This window comes from Antechinus flavipes, chromosome 4, assembly GCF_016432865.1.
Source record: "Antechinus flavipes isolate AdamAnt ecotype Samford, QLD, Australia chromosome 4, AdamAnt_v2, whole genome shotgun sequence".
In the NCBI taxonomy this organism is placed as follows: Eukaryota; Metazoa; Chordata; class Mammalia; order Dasyuromorphia; family Dasyuridae; genus Antechinus; species Antechinus flavipes.
The window spans coordinates 149858282-149880692 of NC_067401.1; the positions used below are offsets into that span (position 1 = coordinate 149858282).

At 36.7% G+C, this 22411-nt stretch overlaps 1 protein-coding gene across 1 annotated transcript in view; it reads right to left on the bottom strand.

Annotated features, from left to right (window-relative positions):
• TTYH2 (tweety family member 2) overlaps positions 1-22411 on the bottom strand; it is an 81893-nt gene that overhangs the window by 26226 nt on the left and 33256 nt on the right. The window contains exons 4-5 of the mRNA XM_051996638.1: positions 18108-18328; positions 259-354 (exon numbers count right to left, since the gene is read on the bottom strand). Coding sequence (XP_051852598.1) covers positions 259-354; positions 18108-18328 — 317 coding nt within the window. The remainder of the gene's footprint in view (positions 1-258; positions 355-18107; positions 18329-22411) is intronic.

Here is a 22411-nt window from a genome sequence, read left to right on the forward strand (position 1 = left end):
AGTTAGTTACTGCCCTCATTTGGTCTCGGAGGATTTCTTGGGTTCATTACAACTCGTTAACACTCTATTCTTAATTTCTGCTCAAGCAGCAAGGCAGAAAATAGGCAGCTTTGGGAAAAGCATCAGTGAATCCTCCCAGCCAGGTTGGGGCTTGGCTTAGGGACGGGGTAATCATATACACCCAGCCACTCCCACCTCCTCATTTTACTGGACTCCCCATCCAAGGCTCTGATATGGCTTAAGATCAAGGATACTCACGTAGCTAGGAGACACTTGGAGTGCTTAGCCAGCCCCAAGCAGGCAATGAGGCAGATAACCAGGTCCAAGATGAAAAGCAAGAGGTAAGAGAGCCACCTGGGAAAGGAGAAGATGGTTACTGGTCAGAAAACTGAGAAGTATGAGATCCACAGACAGAGTCTGCAGGACACTTTCTGACATATCCCTTTCACTATCAATTTCACTCATCATCTAAGTTAAATCACTGAGTCCTGAGTAAACACAATCTCTTCCTTAAAATGTAAAATAACCAACATGTCATGAACCAGTGGGAAAGCCCAGAGCATGATTCTGGAGGAGAGAATCTATATTTGAAAGAGACATCAAAGTGGAGTGGGAAGAATTCAAGCCTGAGGTCAGATCTGAGACATCAGCTAACTAGCTGTATGATTCTGAAAAAGTTACTTTCTACCTTGCTCTCAGTTTTCTCTTCTAGCATCCCTAAAGCAAAGCAATTGAACTAGCTCATGGATTGGTGGACAAGAGCTGATGACTAATTCTGGCTTTGTAAGGGCTGTGAGCTAAGAATGGTTTTTCATGGTTTATTTAAATATTTAATTTAATTAATTTAGTCATTTAAATATTTACTTAAATGAATTATTTATTTATAGCAGGGAAAATTAATTATTTAAATATTTAAGTTTATAAAAACCATCCTTGGGCAGCTAGGTGGTACAATGGATAAAGTAACAAGAATAAAGTTGGGCAGACTCATTCTCCCGAGTTCAAATCTGGTCTTAGACATTTACTAGTTGAGTGAGCCTAAAAAAGTTATATAATCTTGTTTGCCTCAGTTTCCTCATCTGTAAATGAGCTGGAAAATCTTTGCCAAGAAAACCCCAAATGGAGTCACAAAGATTGAGACATGATTGAAATGACTCAACAACAAAAAAAACCATCCTTAGTTCACTTGGGGGCCAAGCTGCAGTCTAGTTTGTGAACTCCAAGATGTTCTTAAATTTCCTTCCATTAGATAAGGGTCACAAACTTTCTGCCATTTAGGGATAATTTTGCTGTTTGGACAAGAATTGGTATTTAACTATGAGCTCATGGCAAATTGTTGGAAACAGCCAGTGTCTCTTTGGACTGCAGGCCACTTTGGCTATCCAAAGCCCAATGAAGATCTCAGTGTGACGCACTTTTGCTTCACATCTTGGTTCCAAGGAAGCAGCTGGTGCTCAATGTTGCCTTGAGCACACTCCAACATGAAAAGCTGGAACAGACTTGAGAGATCTTTCAGTAAAAGAATCACAGAATCTGGGAACTGGAAGGAGCTGCAGTGACCTTTTGCGTAATCTCCAGTGTAACCTAGCTAAGAAGTGTCTGTCAGCCTTTGCTCAAAGATCACCAAGGAGAGAGAACTCGCCCTTTCTACGTAAGGCAGCCGCCTGTATCATTTTTTGGACTGTTTTAATTGTTAGAAAGTTTTGTTTTGTTTTCCTGATCTCAAGCCCAAATTAGTCTCTTTTTCTGCTTCTATCCACTGATCTAGATTCTGCCCTCTAGGACTAAATAAAACAAAATTAGTCCCCCCCCTTCTCCAAGCTATCTTTAAAATACTTAAAGACAACTCACACATTCCCTTTGAATCTTCCCTAGATTAAAATTAATTCTTTCAATAAGGACAAACTTTTTATATGTGGAAATGTAAACTATAGATTTAAAACTGTCATTAAGAATTGGGTAGCTAAAAAAAAAAAAAGAATTGGGTAGCTCAAAAGAAAGACTGGGGTAGAGGTTTATGTGAACTGTTGCTGAGTGAAGCAAGCAGAACTAGGAAAACACTGTACAGAGCAACAAAATGTGTGATGATAAACTATGAAACTTGGTTCTTCTCAGCAATTCAGTGATCCAAGGCAATACCAATAAACTTTGATGAAAATACCATCTGCATCCAGAGAGAAACCTATGAAGACTCAATGTGGATCAAGGCACACTATTTTTACCTATTTCTTTCTCATAGTTTTTCCCTTTTGTTCTGATTTTTGTCTCCTAAACTGACTCATATGAAAATATGTAAAAAATAAATATGTATGCATAACCTAAAAAAAGTCTTCTGAATTCACATAGAAAAAAGAGAGTAAGGAGAAAAGGTAGGGGGAGAGAATAAGGGAGATATTCTTGGAAAGTGTAGATTAATACAAGGGTAAAGCAGCAGACAGAAGTAAAGCAGAGGAGTCAGAAAGGATAGGAAATAAGAGATACAAACATAAAATAAAGATCAGGAATGGAACTTAAGGTACCAGGAGTAGTAATCATGATCTCAAACTTTAAAACTAAAAACAGATTTAAACAAAAGAGGAAAAATAGGGAAACTACTCCATGTGTCGGCCAATATAGTTTTAGACTATTTAAAATAACTAGACAATATAAGACTGGAATATTGCTGTGGTGTAAGAAATGGTAAGTTGGCAGACTTATGAAGGAAGATCAGAGAAAGCGAGGATAAACAAGCATATTGTGGTTTTACCTATGCATATGAATATACATGTGAGTATATGTGTATGATATATATATATAATATAATCATGTTTAATTGTTGTCTTTTTGGAGAGGAGGGGGAAGAGAAATGGGGGAAAAAGAATAAAATAAAAAAGTGTACAGCAGGGAACAAAAGAAAATCTACAAGGAAACCAAGATGGACAGCTTGGAACATAATATATACTATTTATTATATAAGTTTTCTTGAAATGGAAATTTCTTGCTTTATAATTTGAATACTCTCATGTTTTGCTATGCACACAGCAACTTTTTTCTCTCTTGTATTTAAGTTTGTAAAAACTTGATAAAATAAAATGATTAGATTACTCAGAAAAAATTTTTTTTGGATCTCATTATGTATAAGGAAGACTGTTTGGTCTACAGGTGTCTTAAAAAAATTACTTAGATATTAAGGATGTTGAGAACTAAGAAAGTTTGGGAACTTCTGCACCCTGGGTTAAATTTGTGCCCCTTCTGAGCAGAACACCAAAATCTAGGGACCATATATTACAATATACTAAATGGGTAAGTGACCAAAACATAAAATATTTAGAGAGCAGGAGGTATTTTTCAGGTCTATGGTTAGAGGAAGAATTCAATCATTCAGTCAATTAGATTTTACCAACATGTATCTTTGATTTCATCTATGTGGATATTTGCTCTAATGATATAAACCACAACCACTACCCTATCTAATGTACCAGAAGCCTTCCTTGATCTCTTCAGAACCTGGACTTTTTAGAAGAATAAATTATCAACAGCCATAGGAAAAGATGTTCCAAATGTGAAAGGCAAATTAAATAACACTGAAGTTTCACTTCCCATCCATTAATTGGCAAAGATAATGAAAGACAGCAATATAATACAAGCATACCAATATATTCTTGGGGGAACTATGAATGGGTCAAACACTCTGAAACAGAATTTGGAATTCTCTGCTCAGTGTCAATGAACCATTCCTATTCTTTGACCTAGCGATACCAATATAGAGTTTAAGGAGTTAAAAACAGAAATGTCCCATATATTCCAAAATATTTATAGCACCACTTAAATTTACTTATGTAGCAAATAAGTTGGGAAAAAAGTGGAAGCTTGTTGGTTGATGGACTTGAGTAACTTAAGACAGTGAATAAATAAGATATGATCTAAAGAGAAGATTGTTCAAAGTATTTGCTTGCCTTAGACAGTGGATATGAAAGGATGCATAAAGACTGATTTGTCCTTTTCATCTCTTGTTCTGGGCTTACGAAAAGTAAAGAAATAAGAAGGGTATTGGATTCAGAGTCAGAGAACCTGGATTCAATCTTGCCTCTGCTCTTTATTAACTGCTTAAGTTGGGTAAATTACTTTGCCTTCAAAGACCAGTTTTCTTATCATGGGGGGTTGGGATGTGTGTTATATTAGATGACCCTAAAACTGATGATTCTATGAGCTAGTGCAGAGGTCCTCAAACTTTTTAAATAGGGGGCCAGTTCACTGTCCCTCAGACTGTTGGAGGGCCGGACTATAATAAAAACAAAAACTTTGTTTTGTGGGCCTTTAAATAAAGAAACTTCATAGCTCTGGGTGAGGGGGATAAACGTCCTCAGCTGCCGCATCTGGCTGCGGCCGTAGTTTGAGGACCCCTGAGCTAGGGGAAGGCACACTGCTAAAGAAGGCCATCATCAGCTGAGGGGACAGCTTCTTATGGTATAGTCTTGGGTACTTATGCATTTTCTAGCAGGATACAATAGGGGCACACTGCGATCTGTGGCTACTGTGACTAAGGACAACTCTCTCTCATCCTGAGTTAGAAGCAGTCTTTTTTAAGTCTCTAGCCCTTGAATTTAATGAGTCTCCATCTTGATAGTTTTAGGTTCTTCCTTTTCCCCCTTTTCTTTGGATGGGTGTACTGAAGTGATCTATAATTGGCTTAGAAGGGCCAAGTGTTAAATTTGTGGTATGAGCATTTATCCCTCAAAAACTGGAAAATGTTACAAAATCAGGGTTGACTTACTGTTTTCTTGATTGCCTAGGCTTAAGAAAGTGAAAATAATGTAGATTAAACTTCAAAGTGCATGAAGGATATATTTTTTTTCCCCTTGAAAAGCCAATTACTAGCACACTACTGCCTCTGGCTCTGTCTCCCTCTTCTGTGTTAGGTTATTCCTGTGACAACCTCCATGATGGACTACCAGGAGCTGGACCCTAAACACAAGTTTGGCAGATCTCTGGGGGATGGACTTTGAGACTGGGAAATGTGGAAATATGTAGGCTTAAGTCTACATATTACGTACATTATTATCCATATATTCCACATCAACTAAGACCTCAATTCTACTCTAAAACATTAAGAAAAAATATTAGTGGTCTGAAAGCTGAAATGCCTACTCTAACTTAAATCAAAGACCCCATCGATCTTCTTAATAGGAAACATAATAAATTCCAGAGGGGGTGGGGAATCCAAGGAAGAATGTTGATTCTCTGAAACTAGGATCATTAGCTTGTTTCAATTGTGGTGATACAACTAAAATTGGGAATGTATTCTTATTTAATCCAATTAAAAGAAATGTCTTTTTGTGCACCTTTGGCCAGATTGAAAAAAAGAATCCTTAGGAGTAGGTTTATAGAAAGTAACTGGTCTCAGGAAACCAATTTCTCTAAGAGTTCACCAGCATTAATATTACCAATTTAAGCAAATCAAAAACACTCAACTTAACCTATATGACAGAGATTCCCAAAATGTGGTCCTTTGGGATCTCTAAGATCATTTCAGGGGTCTATGACATCAAAGTTATTTTCATAGTAATACTAGAACATTTAAATTTCTAATACAGTAAATATATATGTATATATAATGTGTGAAGATATATATGTGTGTATATGTATGTATGTATTTGTGTGTATAGGAATTTTCCACATGGTCCCCATAAAATATCCATCTTACATATGACAAAAATGTCCTTGGGGTTCTTAATAAATTTTAAGAGTTGTAAAGGGGCCTTGAGAACAAAAAGACTGTGTGTGTGTGTGTGTGTGTGTGTGTGTGTGTGTGTGTATACACTATGTGTACCATTGTTTTACCTTGCTGTGGAATTTTGTCTTTTGTTTCAAGGTCACTCTAAAATGTAAGTGGATATTGTCTGAGTCAGGAAATTCCAATTAGCAAGGAGAACTTTACCCTTTTGGACTTTTCTCCAACTAGGAATGTTTGTACCTTAAGAAATATCTCTGAAAGACTTTGCCTAAAATGCAGAGTACAGAATTTTTTTTTTCACAATAGGAACCAAGGAAAGAAGGAAGAAAGGAAAGAAGGAAGGACTTATTATGTCCCAGATGTTGTGCTAAAGACTTTACAAATATTACCTTGTTTGAGCAAAACAACTGTATATGCTAAGTGCTATTATTATCCCCATTTTACAGGTAAGAAAACTGAATCAGAAGTTAAGTAATTTGACTAGGGTCACTCAGTTAGTAAATATCTGAGACTGGATTCTAACCCCAATTCCTCATTTTTTAAATGTGTTTTAAAATGTTGCCTCCACAATGGCCATTTGCCCATTCGGCCCTTTTCCTTTCTCTCCTCATTTACAAACAGAAATATGTTCAAAATGCTTCAATACATCTCACAACCAATATGGGTATCTTCCCCACTGCTACAGATCACAATCTCTTCATTTTGTAAAACTCTTCTTATGACCGCTTGGCCATGGTCTTCCTTTTATCCTTTTAACATTATCTGGGTATCAATACAGAACTTGAGCCACCCATCTGCTATTTCTTCCTCATACTACATGACTAGCCCATCTTCCTTACTGACCAGTGATGTACATGCCACAGAATCCAAAACTTGTTTATAGAAAGATTCTAATGTCCCTGTCTTAAAGGAAATAAAAATATAAGTACAGGAGCAGTGGCCAGTGAATGACCCACCTTACATTAATTTTTTTCAAATAAAGCATTTATTAAGTACTTTTTATGTGCCAAGTTTTGTGCTTAGTATTTTACAAAAACCTCAAAAGTAAAAATAAGTTTCTCTTTTGATCCTAACAACAAATCTGGGAAGCAGGTGCTATTATTATCCCCATTTTACAGATGAAAAAACGGAAGCAGACAGAGGTTAAGTGAGCTGCTTGGAATCACATAGTAAATAAGTGTCTGAGGTCAGATTTGAACAGGTCTTCCTGACTCCAAGTACAGGGTTCTATCCACTACATCATCTAGCTGCTTAGGCCCCCTGTCCTAGAAAATTCTAAGCAAATTAATTGACTTTTGTGTTCAACCCTTTCACCTCATTTCTTTTTGCCTGACTGCCAAGTTTCTCATCTGGCCTTAATCATTTTAGCACCTTGGGTGCTAAACATCTTTCTAATTTCTTTCTTTCTTTCTTTTTTTTTTGGAGTTAAGTGACTTGCCCAGGGTCACACAGCTAGGAAGTGTTAAGTGTCTAAAGTCAGATTTGAACTCAGATCCTCCTGACTTCAGGGCTGGTGCTCTATCCACTGTACCACCTAGCTGCCCCCTTTAATTTCTTTATTTAAAATATGAAGGAATTAGATTAGATCATCCTCTAAGATTTTGAGGTCAAGGTCATTTAGTTAATAGCTAAGAAAGAGAAAAGCAGAAGGGAAGAGGAGAAAGATAAGAATGAGAAAAAAGAGGGAGGGAATTTTTCCTGAGTTCCTAAAGATCCCCTAGATGCAAAAGTCTAATAACATTTTTTTCATTCTTCTTTTCTGCCAATGGTTTTTGGATTTATTTACACTACACAGACTAGGAGAGAGCTGGGGGTGGGGCTGGAAGGATGCCACAAGAGAGGAGGGAAGCAGGGGCCCCATCACAGCTGCCATCTAATGACCTAATTAAAATCTTCTTGATATACAAAATGAGGGTTCAGTCCTTCCCACAGAGGCTCTGGTCCTCCCCAAAAGACTTCAGTTTTCCATAGATTTCCCTTTCTTGTAACATGCCTTTCACAGACATAGAAAGGTATAAGGGTTCCATAAAATCATCTATATTTTATAGAACCAGAAAAACTGAGGCCCAAAGAATAAAACACAACTACTTAACATTAGAGAGGTTACTCAAGGTTATACAGGTAATTAAGTGATGAGACAGCATTTGAATTCAGAGCCTCTGGATTTAAAAAAATATCCCCTGCCCTAAATGTTCTTGGGGATGCTCAGGATACCAAGATTACACAAAAAACTGCAGTGCTCTTTCTGCTGTTTCTTATCCACATCTGTCTTCAGTGTTGTTTTTCATACTTCAAACTGAAAATCTCTTGGGTTTTTTTTCCCCCTTTCCTAAGAGATTGATGTGTTTTCAGTATTTCATGTTAAAATACTTCTAAATCATTTTACAAGAGCATACATTTGAACTTAGTTTCCCAATATCAATGTTGCAGTTACTTTTTTCAGTCAAAATCTGTCCTAATATTTTATGAGAAAAACAGAGAGAGAGAGAGACAATGAGAGAAAGACAGAGAGAAGGAGGGAAGGAACAAAAGAGAAGGAAAGGAATGGAGAGAGGGAAAGGGAAAGAGAGAAGGAGAGGGAAAGAGGAGAAAGGAAGAGAGGGAAAGAGAGGGAGAGAGGGAGAATGAACACAAGAAATAGAGATGTGAACAGATAAAGGGTTAAGGAACATTGGGGTTCAAATCCTGCCTTTGCCACTTAATAGCTATATCACCAAGAATAAGTTATTTAATCTCTGAGATATGGCAGGCAACTCCCTAACACTATTTTCACTCAACAAATTAAATGTATTATTTTTTTACCTCAAATCTATCCCTCCTCCACATTCCCAATATTGCCATCCTTCTAGCAATTCAAGTTCTAGTCACCTTCTAATCAGTGACCTCGATCTAGTCATCCAGGTTTTGGTCATATCACCCTTCCAGTCATCAGTGTCCTAATCACCTGGGTCACCTCATGATGTCCCATCAATTGTCGAATCTTGATGCTTCTCCTTCACTACGTCCCTCTACTGATTCATCTCTTCTCTCCACTCACACTATCACTGCCCTAGCTCAGGTCTTCATTACTTCTTGCCTGGATTGTTGCAACAGTCTCTAATTAAAGTCTCTCCCTACTCCAAATCATCTTTAACATAATTAACAATGTGACTTCTAATCATCTGTCAGTCTGTGGTGAATTTTAGGGTTTTGCTGGAGTAAATATAAACATATTTGCCAGGTAGTTATCTAAGCAGGAGGTTGGACAGCAGGATTTTCCTAAAGTACTGGCTGATTGTCACTATGTTCCCTATGGTGCCTAAGGCAAAAAATAAACTTCTTTGGCTTTTAAAACTTTTCACTGACTATTCTAACTTCCAAATTATACAGTATTCCCTTTTTTATCAATGAGTAAGAGAGGAGATGGAGGAAGGAAGGGAATTTGGAAATGAAAATAAAATTGCATTTTAAAAAATTCCTACTTCTAAAAGTAAAAAGGCTTAACTCGAGCTATACCTCCTATATAAACCCTTTCCTAATACCACCCCCTCTCCAATCTAAGCTTTTTTCTCTTCAGCTAGATTATGAACTTCTCTAGGGAAGGGGACACTTTCACTTCTGTCCTTGAATTCCTGATACATAGCAGCAAGTACTTAATAAATGCTTGTTGACTGGTTGATGAGTTAGAGTCTATTTGTGTACATACAAACATAAAATAAAGATCAGGAGCAGAATTTATTATGTTAAAAAAAAAAAAAAAAGCCTGGGTAGTAATCACAATCTCAGACTAAGTTAGCTTTAAAATAGGTTTAATCAAAAGAGAAAAATAAGGAAACTACACTATACATCAGCCATATTAATCAATATTGTTTTAGACTATTAAAAATATGGAAAGACTTAGACTCATGAAGGACAATGTTATCCACCTTCAGAGTAACAGGACAAACAAGCATAGTACAGTCTTACATAGATGCATGTGGATGTAGATGTATGATTATGTTTGTATATGTATATACACATGCACATGTTTATGTGTGTATATAGGTGAATATATGTGTATGTGTGTATATATACATATTCATATACATACATATGTACTTAATTGTAGCCTTTTGGGGGGGAAGAAGAAAGAATAATGAAAAAGTGCACAGTGAGTCCATTTGTGATATACTTGAGTAAAGGAAGTTTCATGTTGATGAAATTATATGAGGAGAAACAGCCAAATGATTATAAACAGATCTCACTTTTAGCTACAATGATTTCTTGGAGTTCACACTGCAAAATAAATCCTGCTTATAGAAATAACGTAAAGGATTGTTTCTGACCAAGGCCTCATATTAAGTAAATCCTACATATAACTAACAACTAGATCAAAATTGTAGGTGACTCAAAGGGCAACAGAAAGAGGCACAATGGATGGGCTGTAAAGCCTATTGAACCGTACTTGCACTGCTTGCAACACATTGTGTGTCATCAACAAGGATCTGTACGTCCAGAAACGGAGGCAGGCCAGTCAGGTTAAGAGATAAATGAGATGAGGAGACTAAGAGTTCTATAGGTATCTGTGGCCTGTTTCCTCAGTGACTTATTCCAGGAACTAGAGGCATGGGTTAGTATATTTAGTTGCCTGCCAGGAGATCAAGTCTCCAGTAAAGAATTCTGTTAACCACCCAGTCTCTGCTTTCTTCCTTCTCTTCTCAAAGACTTCTGGATATTGTATTAGTTTTGGCACATTCTATTTTAGATAGTGATACCTACAACAGTCCCTCTTTTATCTACTATTTGAAATAAATTCCTATGCCTTCTTTGTTATATACTTAGGTTGGTTCACTCAATAAATACTTACTGAGCGCAAGAAACTAGTTGGAGAGAATACCTCTTTGATTCCTTTTCCTCAGTTGCTATACTCCTTTCCCAGTCAATAACAAAAACAATCATTGTTTCTATGTTATGTTATAGTTCTGTAACAACCTTGTATAGTAGTATATAATCATTACTATGCCTATTTAAGAATTGGAGAAACTGAGTTAGAGAAAAGTTAATTTATTTAGAAATTACAGACTGTGGGTAGCAGAGAAAGCAAAACAAACTTCTTTTTTGTTTGTAGTTTCTCTACCTTGCCCCTATCTCAGCTTGTACTGTAACCCCTACCCTGTCTGTAACCTTTATGGCTGAAGCAGTAGGGACAGTCTCATCTCTCAAAGTTGGATGACAAGAAATGACTTACCCAAGAAGAGCCTTTCCTATTAATAGTTCCCAGGAATAGGCCTGACTAATGACAGAATACCACATCCTCTATTCCTTGCCCAATCCTAAGGTATTCCATACCCAATTCACCTCCTCCTTAAACTTACTCACACATATGCAAACTATATGTATACAAATTATATATGCTACACATATACACACACTTAAGCGTGCACATATTTATGCATACATACACACACATGCACATAAACCTTGTTCTTTTTATTCTTTCAGTTGAGCTCCCTTGCCAGTGAATTCAATAAATCGTCATTGGTTCCTAAATTTATGGTGTTGGGTTTTGTTTTTGTTTTGGGGCTACTGATTCATTCAAAGCTACTTTAAAAAAAGTTGACAAACAATAAATAATTAGATATTTCTGAGCTGTGAACTCATAGGTGTTTCCTGATTTTAAGAGCAAATACAGAGAATAAAAATAAGTGAACAGTGAAAAGAAAGGTCAAAGAATTAAGCGATTACAAGGTAATGATAGCAGGATCAGAGCTGGGGAGACCACTCAGGTTGTACTCTGTAAATTTCCTGATTGACTGGATCACTCAAAAATACCATATACCATAATAGGAGACTTCACCTGGGAACAGGTGATTTACAAATACCTCACTGAGGAAGAAGTACTGGTTGAAAGAACAGAGACCTTAATAAAAAAAAAAAAGGCCTGAAAGCAAAGAGACTGAAAGGAAATCAAACTGAGGCTATTAAGGACCAAAGCAAGATTCCCTGGGGCAGAGAGAGACAGACAGAGACAGCGACAGAGAGAAATGAGAGAGAGCCAGAGTAAGCATCTATGGATGACTAGATTCCAAGAATTGAATAATGATAGGTGGCTAGGCTGAAATTTGATATAACATTGCAGAGAGATTGCATTGGTTACATAGGAAGCTTTTCTTGGAAATACCATATTCTAGGGAACAAACTTAGCCAAGTCTGTCAATAAGGTGACACAGTGACTGTGGAACTAGGTACCCGAGTTAGAAAGGATGAGTAGCTTAATGGAAAGGCTTAGAGGTCCACTTTTGACTTGAAACAATGTTAAAAGGAAATTCAGCCTGAAAAAACTAGAAAGATGATTTGATGTTGGTGGGATGCCATGTGAAGAACCTGTTGACTTTGTAGTTTGTGTGAAAACAACTAAAGAAATGTCTGTAGAATTGAGCAACAGTCCGAGGTAGGAGATGAGATTAGGAGAGAACAAATATGCGATCACTTGATACAGAACCCAGAAATAAACTGGAATCCAGCTGACGTTGATCTATGTTAGGCTAAACCACTTTTGAAAAGTTAATGGATGTAGTTTTTGGAATGGAAAGCACAGCAGTATTTGCCTTGCTAAGATTCAACATCATCTAAGTCCACAGCATCCTTTCATGTATGGGCTAGAAAAGCACAGAAAGAAAATAATCCTGAATTGATGACAAAAGTTTACAGTGAGTGTGTTACAAGGAAGAAATATAGACAAAATTGCCCTATTTGTGAAACCAAGACCAAGGAACAGAGGTCACAATAGTCTGATGCTAAATCATCATTAGCACAATGCACATGAAGAAGCAACTTTCTCTTCCTTCTTTCCTTCCATCATTAGCTCCTCCTTCTTTCCTTTCTCTCTCCTTCTTTTCTTGACCTGGATGGACCCACAAGTGACTGATATACTCCAAAGAAGAAAGCAAGTTGTCATGAGAAGTTAAATTCCAAAGAATCAGCTTCAGGAGATGGAGATGGGTCAGTGCAGACAAAGGAGTGGAAAACTGAAGGAAGTAGCAGGTTGGGGGCTAAGCACTGCCTGACTAGCATGCACTTCTTCTGTGCCCATGTCAATTGTGTGCTGCACTGCTGCACCCTTGGGAGCAATTACCCTCTGCTGTTGTCATCATCATTCTGCCCCTTTCTATGAGCTACCCTCTCTCCACTTGCCTGAGAACTCCTCTCATCATTTAAAAAATTTCTATTCCAGTAGCCTTCACAAATATTTTTCAGTCAGTGTAGAAAACTAATATGAATTTGAATGAAAAGGTCATACAAGTGCCAATCAAGTGTCTTTACCTTATAAATATTGTCTCAGCTTAAAACAACAGGACCTGTAGCAGCTCTGATTTCAGTGACAGGTGAATGTGTTGCAATATACTTTGATAAGCTTCATACTTTGAAAAGACAAGTAATTTCCAACTCATGCATGTGCATAAGGAATTGTTTTGCTTATCAAACAAAGACATTTGTAGCACCCTTGAACTCTTCATGAAATAATGATTGATAACTACTCAAATACAAAGCAATTATGAATGGGATTGGCTTAAATTTTTTTTTTTTAGCTGTATATGGATTTGAAAGCAACAATTTATGTGAGGATAACTACAAAGTTAAAAAATAACTACTGCAAACTTAAGAAGTCTTATCAATTCAATGACCATGCCTCCGGAGGACCTATGATAAAGTATGTTACTGGCCCCCATATAGAGATAACTGACTAAGGCTTAAAGAAATATATATATTTTTGCTTGACTGTTTTTATTCATTCTATGGATTTTCATTTTTGTTTTTTTTTCTTGGCTAATTGGGGAAGGGAGCACTTACCAATAATGATGCAAAAAAAGAAGGTCATTTAAACATTTTTAGAAGCATACAGAAGAGAAAAATAAAGGAGTTAAAAAGAAGTGTAATGAAATGGAGATTCATAGTTTCAGAGAGAATCCTCTTTTGGTATTCTGTGTGTACAGAGATGCTTTTTTTGGTGTTTAGGTTTAGAATTTTTTTTCCAACTAAAGAAGATATCAGAGAGGCAAAACTAATTTTTGTTAAAATGTAAATGATGTAACTTGTCAAATTTTGTCAAATGCACCCAAGAATAAAATGCCTTCATTTTGGAGGAAGTAGATTCCAAGGATCCAATAATGAGATACTAATATCAGGAATTTGAAGCAAGATAACAACATTTTCTGAAAAATGCCACTGATCAGAGAGTATGGATGAACTTTTAGTACCACATAGAATGTAAGAAACATGAAGCATCTCAAATAAAGAAGAAATTGGAAAGCAAGGTAGAAGGTCTATCATTAATCTATAATAATCAATCAATAAATATTTATTAAGCATCTATTATATATGCTAGACATTGCACCTATGAATATACAACAAATCATGATTTTCTTATTTTAGATACATAGAAATGGGCACAGCTGACATCCATGGGTTGATAGAATAGAAACATTAAAAAAAATGTTTCAAAGAAAACTGTTACTTTAAAACAGCAGCTCAAAAATAATAGAGCACAGGGAGTTCCTGAAAAAGATCCTGCTTAAAGTAGACACAGAATAGACAAACTAAATAACTGCTTAGGACTGAAAGGAATCCAGTTCAGATAGTTAAGTTATATACTTAAACCATACACAAAAGTTAGAATCTCTGCTCTAGAGCTTCCTGAACAGAGGAATTTAGAAATACTGGTAGTAAGCCTCTAATAGGCTTAGATACAAATATAGAAAGGTAACAAGTCACAAAAGAATCCTTACAGAAGCCAATCTATCAATAAGCTAAATGATGATGTTGTGGGAGAAATGATTATCTCTTCAGTTAAATATAATTCACTGTTGAATTACATATTTTGCTAGGCTTTTAAAAATGTATATGCAGTATTATGAATGTATTGTTATTGTCATTCAGGTGTATCTGACTCTGTGACTTCTTTTGGGGTTTTCTGGGCAAAGATACTGGAGTGCTTTGCCATTTCCTTCTCCAGGTCACTTAACAGATAAGGAAACTAAGGCAAATAGGGTAAGTGGATCACACTATTACTAGCTGTGTGTCTGAAATTGTAGTTATATTTAGCTGTTATTATGATTGCAATAACTAACATTATATCCTTTTTTCTCCTTATTTGAATCAATAAATATTTATTAAGCACCTACTATGTACCAGGCACTGTGGTCTTAAGTGCTGCTATTTGAAGCAGCCTGATAAGTGTGTTTTGTAGAATATTAAAGTGGATTTGATGTGCTTTTAAATCATTTTTGGGGACTAAAAATTTTGACTGTGGGGAGAAATTTAACACTAGCTTCTCCAAAAGTACAGTTCCAAAGACTGTATGTATTATACATGAACTGTTATTGCATCTTTGAGAAGCAATGGAACTGTGGAATGTCTGTTGTTAACTGTCATTTAAGAGTCAACAGTTCAGATGTCATTTTATGAAGAGTCTAAAGAAACAAGAGCTTGACTGATGCTCTGGAGAGATTGTTAACTATGACAGATGAAAAGAGGCTAGCGGAAAAGAATAAAGAGAATTGATTTCCTGACAGAAGTGCATTTAATGCATGGAGAGAATTTTTGAGAAAAGACTGCTGAGAGGACTCGATGAATTTGTGTTTTCAGAATTGAGCAGAAGTTAGTAGTAATAGTGATAGTTAAAGGTAACTGGCCAGGATGTTTCTCACAACTGACACAATGGGAACCTTTTTTACATCTGATTTGCTATACTGATAATAAATAGTATAGCCAATAACCTTGGGGGAGAAGGGAGAGAGCGAGAGAGAGAGAGAGAAACTGGTGAGGTTCCATAGCTAATTAATGAAGGAAATATAATATTTCAATTTTAGTACTTATCAGAATATACTGCTTGATTACATTAGAAGGTGGGATAAGAATGAACAAGAAAAAAATGGGTCAACAGCATGCAAGGAAAGGGGCAATCACACCCCACATACTATATATGGATCAGCAGATCTACTCCATATTTATAGTTTTCCCAATAGAAAACAAGCTTCATGAGAGCAGGGAAAATTTCATCTTTATGTATCCATGGCACTTGTTACAGTACCTGACATACAGCAGATGTTTAGTAAATGCTTATTTAGTAAAATGAATATTGAGAAGCAGTAAAGACATATATAAACTAATGGAAAGTAAAGTAAGCAAAGCCAGGAAAATAATGTATTACAATGTGAATGGATTAACACACACATACACACACACACTTTTTAAAAAAGATTAAAAAACAGATACACCAATGTTTTCCTCACTTTTTGGAGTTGAGAGACCACAGGGAGGGAACAATGATTAAGGTTAGCAATTTTTTTTTAACTTATTAATTGTCTTTACTCTATTTCTTCTCTCCCCAGCCTTTGTAAACTCTGATGCAAGGGACAGCTCTTTAGGAAGAGGAAGGGATATAGATATGGGGAAATACCAATAAAAATCTATTTTAAAATGCTTGTTGATTGATTGAACTCTTAGTACAGCGATTTCTTTCTGCTTGTAATACATTAGGTGTGTTAATGGGAAAGATAGGGGCCAGTTAGGAGAGTGGCTGGGGAGTAGCCAATCCAGAAATGTGGGGTTAACCTTGAAACATTATTGGTAAATGCTTTCAGATCATTAGACTGGCGAACTTTTAAGCATTGGAAGAAGAGAGTAGAGTATATATGCAGAACTTGGACTAGTTATATCCTTTGCTTATTTAGTACTGTTATATATGCTTTTATTGTATATTCTGTCTTACTGCTACACTGGGAGCTTCCCAAGGGGAGAAATAATTTCATTCAATTTGATTTACTCCAACTCAACAAGCACTTAATAAATACTAGGTGCTACATACAAAAACTAAATGGGAAAAAACACACCTGCTCTCAAAAAGCTTACATTCTATCAGATCTGGAGATCATGATGAATGCTGGCTGTAAAAATGCAACGTTAGCCACACTAGTCTCAAAACCATAGAGAGTACACATCTTCCTGGGAGGTAAGGCTTTCAGGATTGACATTGGACAATGGAAGGCATTTACAAGGCTTGTGAGATGTTTTTTAAGTACCAAAGGCTTTTCTGAATCAGCCTGCAGAAAGGTGGAAGAGATCGAGAGGGAGGGGAAAAGGAAAAGAAAGAAAGCTGTAACTCACAACTTCTGTAAAGCAGGAGTATGACAGAATAGCATTTAAGGGAGTCTGGGATTAGGGATTTGGCAGTCACAGGGAAGGTTATCTCTAGTGAATCCATAATCTCCCCCAGCTCCCTCAACAACCCCTCCCCACAGCTGTACAGGAGCCTTGCCCTCACTGCCCTCCTCAACCCTATTCCTGCATAGAAACACTTAATCCTATTTGTGTATTCATTCAACATCTTCATCCTATCCACTGTTATCAGATTAACCATTCTAGAATAGCACCGATTATTCACCAGGCAACAAGGTGCCACTGAGAATCTTTGAGCCTAGTACTAAACTCTTTGGCCTAGCATTTGAGACCCTCCTCAAGTGGCTCTCACCCTATTATTTTTTTTAGGATTATCTCCTAATATTGTTTTATCCATATACTCTGGCCACAATGCAATTCCATATGCTCCACGTCCTCTTTAAAATGCTAAAATTCTCATTCATGGTCTAGATCCAAATCTTATGAGTAGCCTCCTCTGAGGTGGGGCACATGAAGTGATAAGAGAAATGGCTGTAGGCAAAGAAAACTATCAGGTTATTTTAATACTTCTGGTAAGGCGTCTAAAGTGGGGTAATGACTTTGTGAATAGAGGGAAGGGAGGGGACAGCTGTATATCAGAACCAGGTCAAATTTGGCATTGTTAAATTTTCAGTGTGAGCAGGATTGATTTGTTTTTCTGATTACTTAGATTTAAGCAAAGGATAGAGAAAATGTTAATAATATAAATTAAACTTCAGAAGTACATCTGGAACACTTTAAAAAGTTTATCTGGAGGAGATGAGGAAGGAGGAGGGCTGGATGTTAAACATTTACAGGTAAAACACCCTCTGGGTCTTAAGTTACTTTTCTCCTAATAGCAATTTAAACCAACTTGGTACAGCATAGTACTTGGTATGAATTTATGCAAATAAGGTAAATGCTTGTTAACTTAATTCTTTCCACAGATGTCTTAAGAGTTTTGTAAATATCTTGAGAACAGGAGCCTTTTTTAAACCCCTCTAGGAAGAACTCAAATTACCACCACTGATAACCATTTATTCTTTCCCTCTCAGTCTCTCTCCCAATCATGGTTAAATGACTTGCCCAGAGTTATAGAACTATTGTTTCAAACCTTACTTGAATTCTGGTCGTCCTGACACTAGGACCAGTGTTGTATACACTGCCCTCAATCCCCATTCTGAAGATCTGCCTGAAATTGTATTCCGCCCCCGTTCCCTGCCCGTCACCTCTCTCTCACCTGTAATATTCCACATAGGTGGTCTTGTTGGCCACCTCCGTCAGTTCCACGCTGACATCCCTCCACACAGGTAGTCCTGAGAGCTGTAGGATGATGTTGCCTGACATCTGCTGCACAAACTTCAAGGTCTGGATGTAATCCCCCCGGGTAGCAAAGATCTCACTGAGCCGTGCCAAGTGTTGTTCCAGATTCACCTTCATTTTCAGGGTGGTGCCTGATACCTGGGAGTGGGGCAGGAAGAAGAAAGGGATGTGAGAGACTGTCAAATGTGGGAGGAGACAGCTGGCAGTTGTTGGAGGGATGCAATGCAGGCAAACACTTTGGGCTCATTGTGTTGGAGGAACACTTTTTTTTAGCTTGTACTGGTCAAAATTAGGGGTTCTTAATTTGGGGCCCATGGACCCCCATAGTTATCTGTATATAGATTTCAATCTGTGAAAGATTTTAGTAAACTATATTTCAATCTAATTGGTTTCTTTTGTAATTCTCTGTATTTTATTTTATGCATTTAAAGCATTCTACTGAAAAGGATCCCTCATACTGTTAAAGGATTCCATGACACAAAAAAGTTAAAGAACCTCAGAAGTATATATAGGACTACCTTCATCCATAAAATGAGAATGAGATCTCTCATGAAAGAAATATATAGGGTTATGGTAAAATGGAACTATAATTTATGTATATATTGAGAAAAGGGTGTTTTTTTTTTGGTAAGGAAATTATTTTTTTTCATCCAAATAAATGCAATTCATCCTTTTTTTCCATTATTGTTTTTGTTGCTTTTGTTGCTATTCTATAAAAGCAGAATTAAAGGCCTCCTTGAAATGATGCAAGTCAGATCTGAGGAAAAATTGAAATGAAAATTCAAACTCATGTGGTATTAGTTTTTAAAGTACTCATTTTTAGTACCAGGAAATTATATTATCCGTAGCCATAGATATTCATTTTGCATTCAGCTAAGTCATGTGTTACAATAAAGATTCAAAATCACCTCTGGTGGTTTCTAACACATGAAAGACACAAATTCCAAATACATTTGGGTACAATAATTAAACTATGCCTCAGGAATATAAATGGCTGACCCCACTTCTGGAAGTGGAAGTCTGGGAGGAAAAAGATGCTCTAGGTACTACTCCTGGGTCAGGTTATTTCACAGCTGATTACCCTTTTGCCCATGAGTACAGTAGGGAGCTGAATCCTGCCCCCTCCAATAGCAGGTTGGCAGAAGACAAGTATAACCAAGTTTCCCCTGCTATGTTTCATTTCCAAGAAAGGTAAGGGGTGAGAGATGGGTTTGAGGTATAAGTAGGTGGAGAAAGAAGCTTCCCAATCTGACCCAAATCAGACTGTCATCCCTAAATCTGGCTTCTTACAAGAGAAATAAGATCCTTAATCAAGTGCAACAAAGGAAAAATTTTAAACCCCCTTCCCCCATTTTCTTTGTTTTCCTTTGTTAGGAGCAGGCTAGGGATAGACTCAAGTTCTAAAATTGTTTTTATAATAATCTAATGCTTAAAATTAGCTTAGTTAATGCTTAACCTCACAATCTAACATCTTTACAATCCAATTCCTATAAAAATAATCTGATCAGATCATTAAAACTACGACACAGAACTGAACTCCAAAGACTATGCCTTTTAGCTCATGGGCTTCCTCTCCATCACTTCTAATTTGAAAACTGGTGGCTACGTTCCTGTCCTCAAGGATGGCAGCAACATTTATTCAGGCAAAGGAAGAAACTGTAGGTGATGACAGTGCTGCTGTTGTCCTTGATTACCAAATGAGTGGTACATTAAGGACACGGTGTTAAGCAAGGCACTTTTCAATTGAGGAGATATGAGATTCTTCAGTCTAGGAAAGCAGCCTGGGATTCTGCCAAACACCTCTCTGCAGCAGAATGGTAGCCAGACGTTTATTCAGAAGAGCAGCTGGCTTCTCTTTCTGTTCACCAGCTTTAGACTTCTTCATCTCCTAATGCATATTGTCAAAAGGAGTCTGGATTTTGACATGAAGAAATAAAGGCATAAAGTGAATAGAGGAAAGTATGTTCTAATCCAGACAGCTTTTGTAATTTTCAGAAATTGATCAAAGTTTAAAAAAAAATCTTTAGAAAGAGTAACTGCTAACAATGACATAAAATTGCTTAGAAAATGAGATTAGTTAATAATGATAGCTTAGATTTATACAGGATGTCCCAAAAGTCTTGGTACTACTGCAAGTTTTAAAAAACCCTTTCTCAAGCCTTTGCAATAAGACTTTTGGAACATCCTCTATAAAGCTTTTAGAATTTACAAAATACTTAACAAAACAAAACAATATAACAAACAAAAAAAAAAACAAACAATAAAAAACAAAACAATATAACAAAACAAAAACAAATAACAAACAAAACAAAAAAAAACCCCTCTGAAAACCTATCATCTCTTGCCCTTTCTCCTTCAGGACACTTCTAATTTTTCTTGATAACTCATCTAAAACATTTTCTATCTAGTACTTTTAGTATCTGCCCTTTGAGGCCAGGCAGAATAAATAAAATCTCTCCTCTACAAGGTAGGCCTTCAAATATTTGAAGTTTCCTCAGGCTAAAAAGCCCCAATTCCTTCAAATAATACTCATATGACATATACTTGATTCTTCCCCAACCTGGCTGCCCTCCTGGTGATAAATTTCATACTAATGAATGAATATAGGCACTTTCATTCTAACTTTCTGATCTAAGGACCTTTATACTTTCTTAAAAGAAAACTGGTTTTTTAAAAAAAAAATTGTAATTGTTATCATTTTTTTAAAATTCTGGGTTCCAAATTCCTTCCTCATCCCCTCTCAAAGCCTTCTTCCATCCACTAAGAAGGCAAGCAAATGATATCAATTATACATATGAAATCACTCAAAATGAAATCACTCCATGTCACAAAAAAATAAAAATAGAGCATGAAAATTATACTTCAATTTGCACTCAGAGTTCATCAGTTCTGGAGGTGGATAGCATTTTTTTTTCATCATGAGTCCTTTAGAATTATTTTGGATCACTGAATTGATCATAACCGTCAAGTCTTTCACAGTTGATCATCATCACAACATTGCTATTACTGTACACAATAACCGCCCAGTTATTCTCACTTCACATTGTATCAGTTCAAATAGATCTTTTTCTGAAACCATTTTCCTTATCATTTCTTCTACCATAATAGTACTCTACCATAATAAATTAGTTATTTACCAATTGATGACTATTCCCTCAATTTCCAATTCTTTGCCACCACAAAAAAAGGGCTGGCACAAATATCTATGTCCATTTCTTTTAATTTTGATCTCTTTGGGGTACAGATCTAGTACTGGTACTGTTAGATCAAAGAGTATACACAGTATTACATACCTTTAGGTATGGTTCTAAATTGTTCTCTAGAATGTTTGGACCAGTTTACAACCACCAAAAGCTTATTAGTATACCTATTTTCCCTTACCTCCTCTAGCATTTGTCATTTCTAATAGATATGAGGTAATGCTGTAAGGGGCCATAAATCTGTACTTGAAACAAGGATTCTTACAAGGTGTTAAATCAGTGGAACTGATGAGACAATGATTATATAGTTGAGCATGGTAATTAATAGTTCTCCAGTTCAGTATGGTTGATTTAATCTTACAACAAATAATGGTTCCCTAGTGATATAATGATTGGTTTATACTCAGTATTGCATATAAGCTGGGACAAACTCAGCCAGACAGATTCATTCCATCTCCCACCTTGTGGTGGCTGGAGGTTGGAGCACAAGCCCTCAGACTCAGAGAGACATTCCATCTTTATCAGGCTCCTGGTGGCCCTCCTTCATTTCTCCACTGAAACCAAGTCCTGTCTGAAGGACCTCCTGAAAGCCAGCCAGGCCCCAATGAAGGAGACAGACTTTGAAGGAGATAATAAAGAATTTGGACTTTATCCCCGGCTATTCTCATGATGATTACTCTGCTGAAACTAAGGCTGGTCCCAAGACCTCCAGAAAACCAACAAGAACACTACATAATACCTCAGAATTATTTTAATTTGCCTTTTCTTTAGACAATAATGATTTAGAGCATTTTTTTCATCTGATTATAGGCAGCTTTGCTTTCTTCTTTTGAAAACTGTCCTTTAACCCTTTATTATTAGGGAATGACTAATTTTCCCCCCTCCTCCCCCCTCCAGCAGCTGGGACTAAGTGACTTGCTCAGAGTCACATGCCCAGGAAGAGTTAAGTTTCTGAGGCCAGATTTGAATTCAGGTCCTCCTGACTTCAGGGCTGGTGTTCTATCCACTAGACCAACTAGCT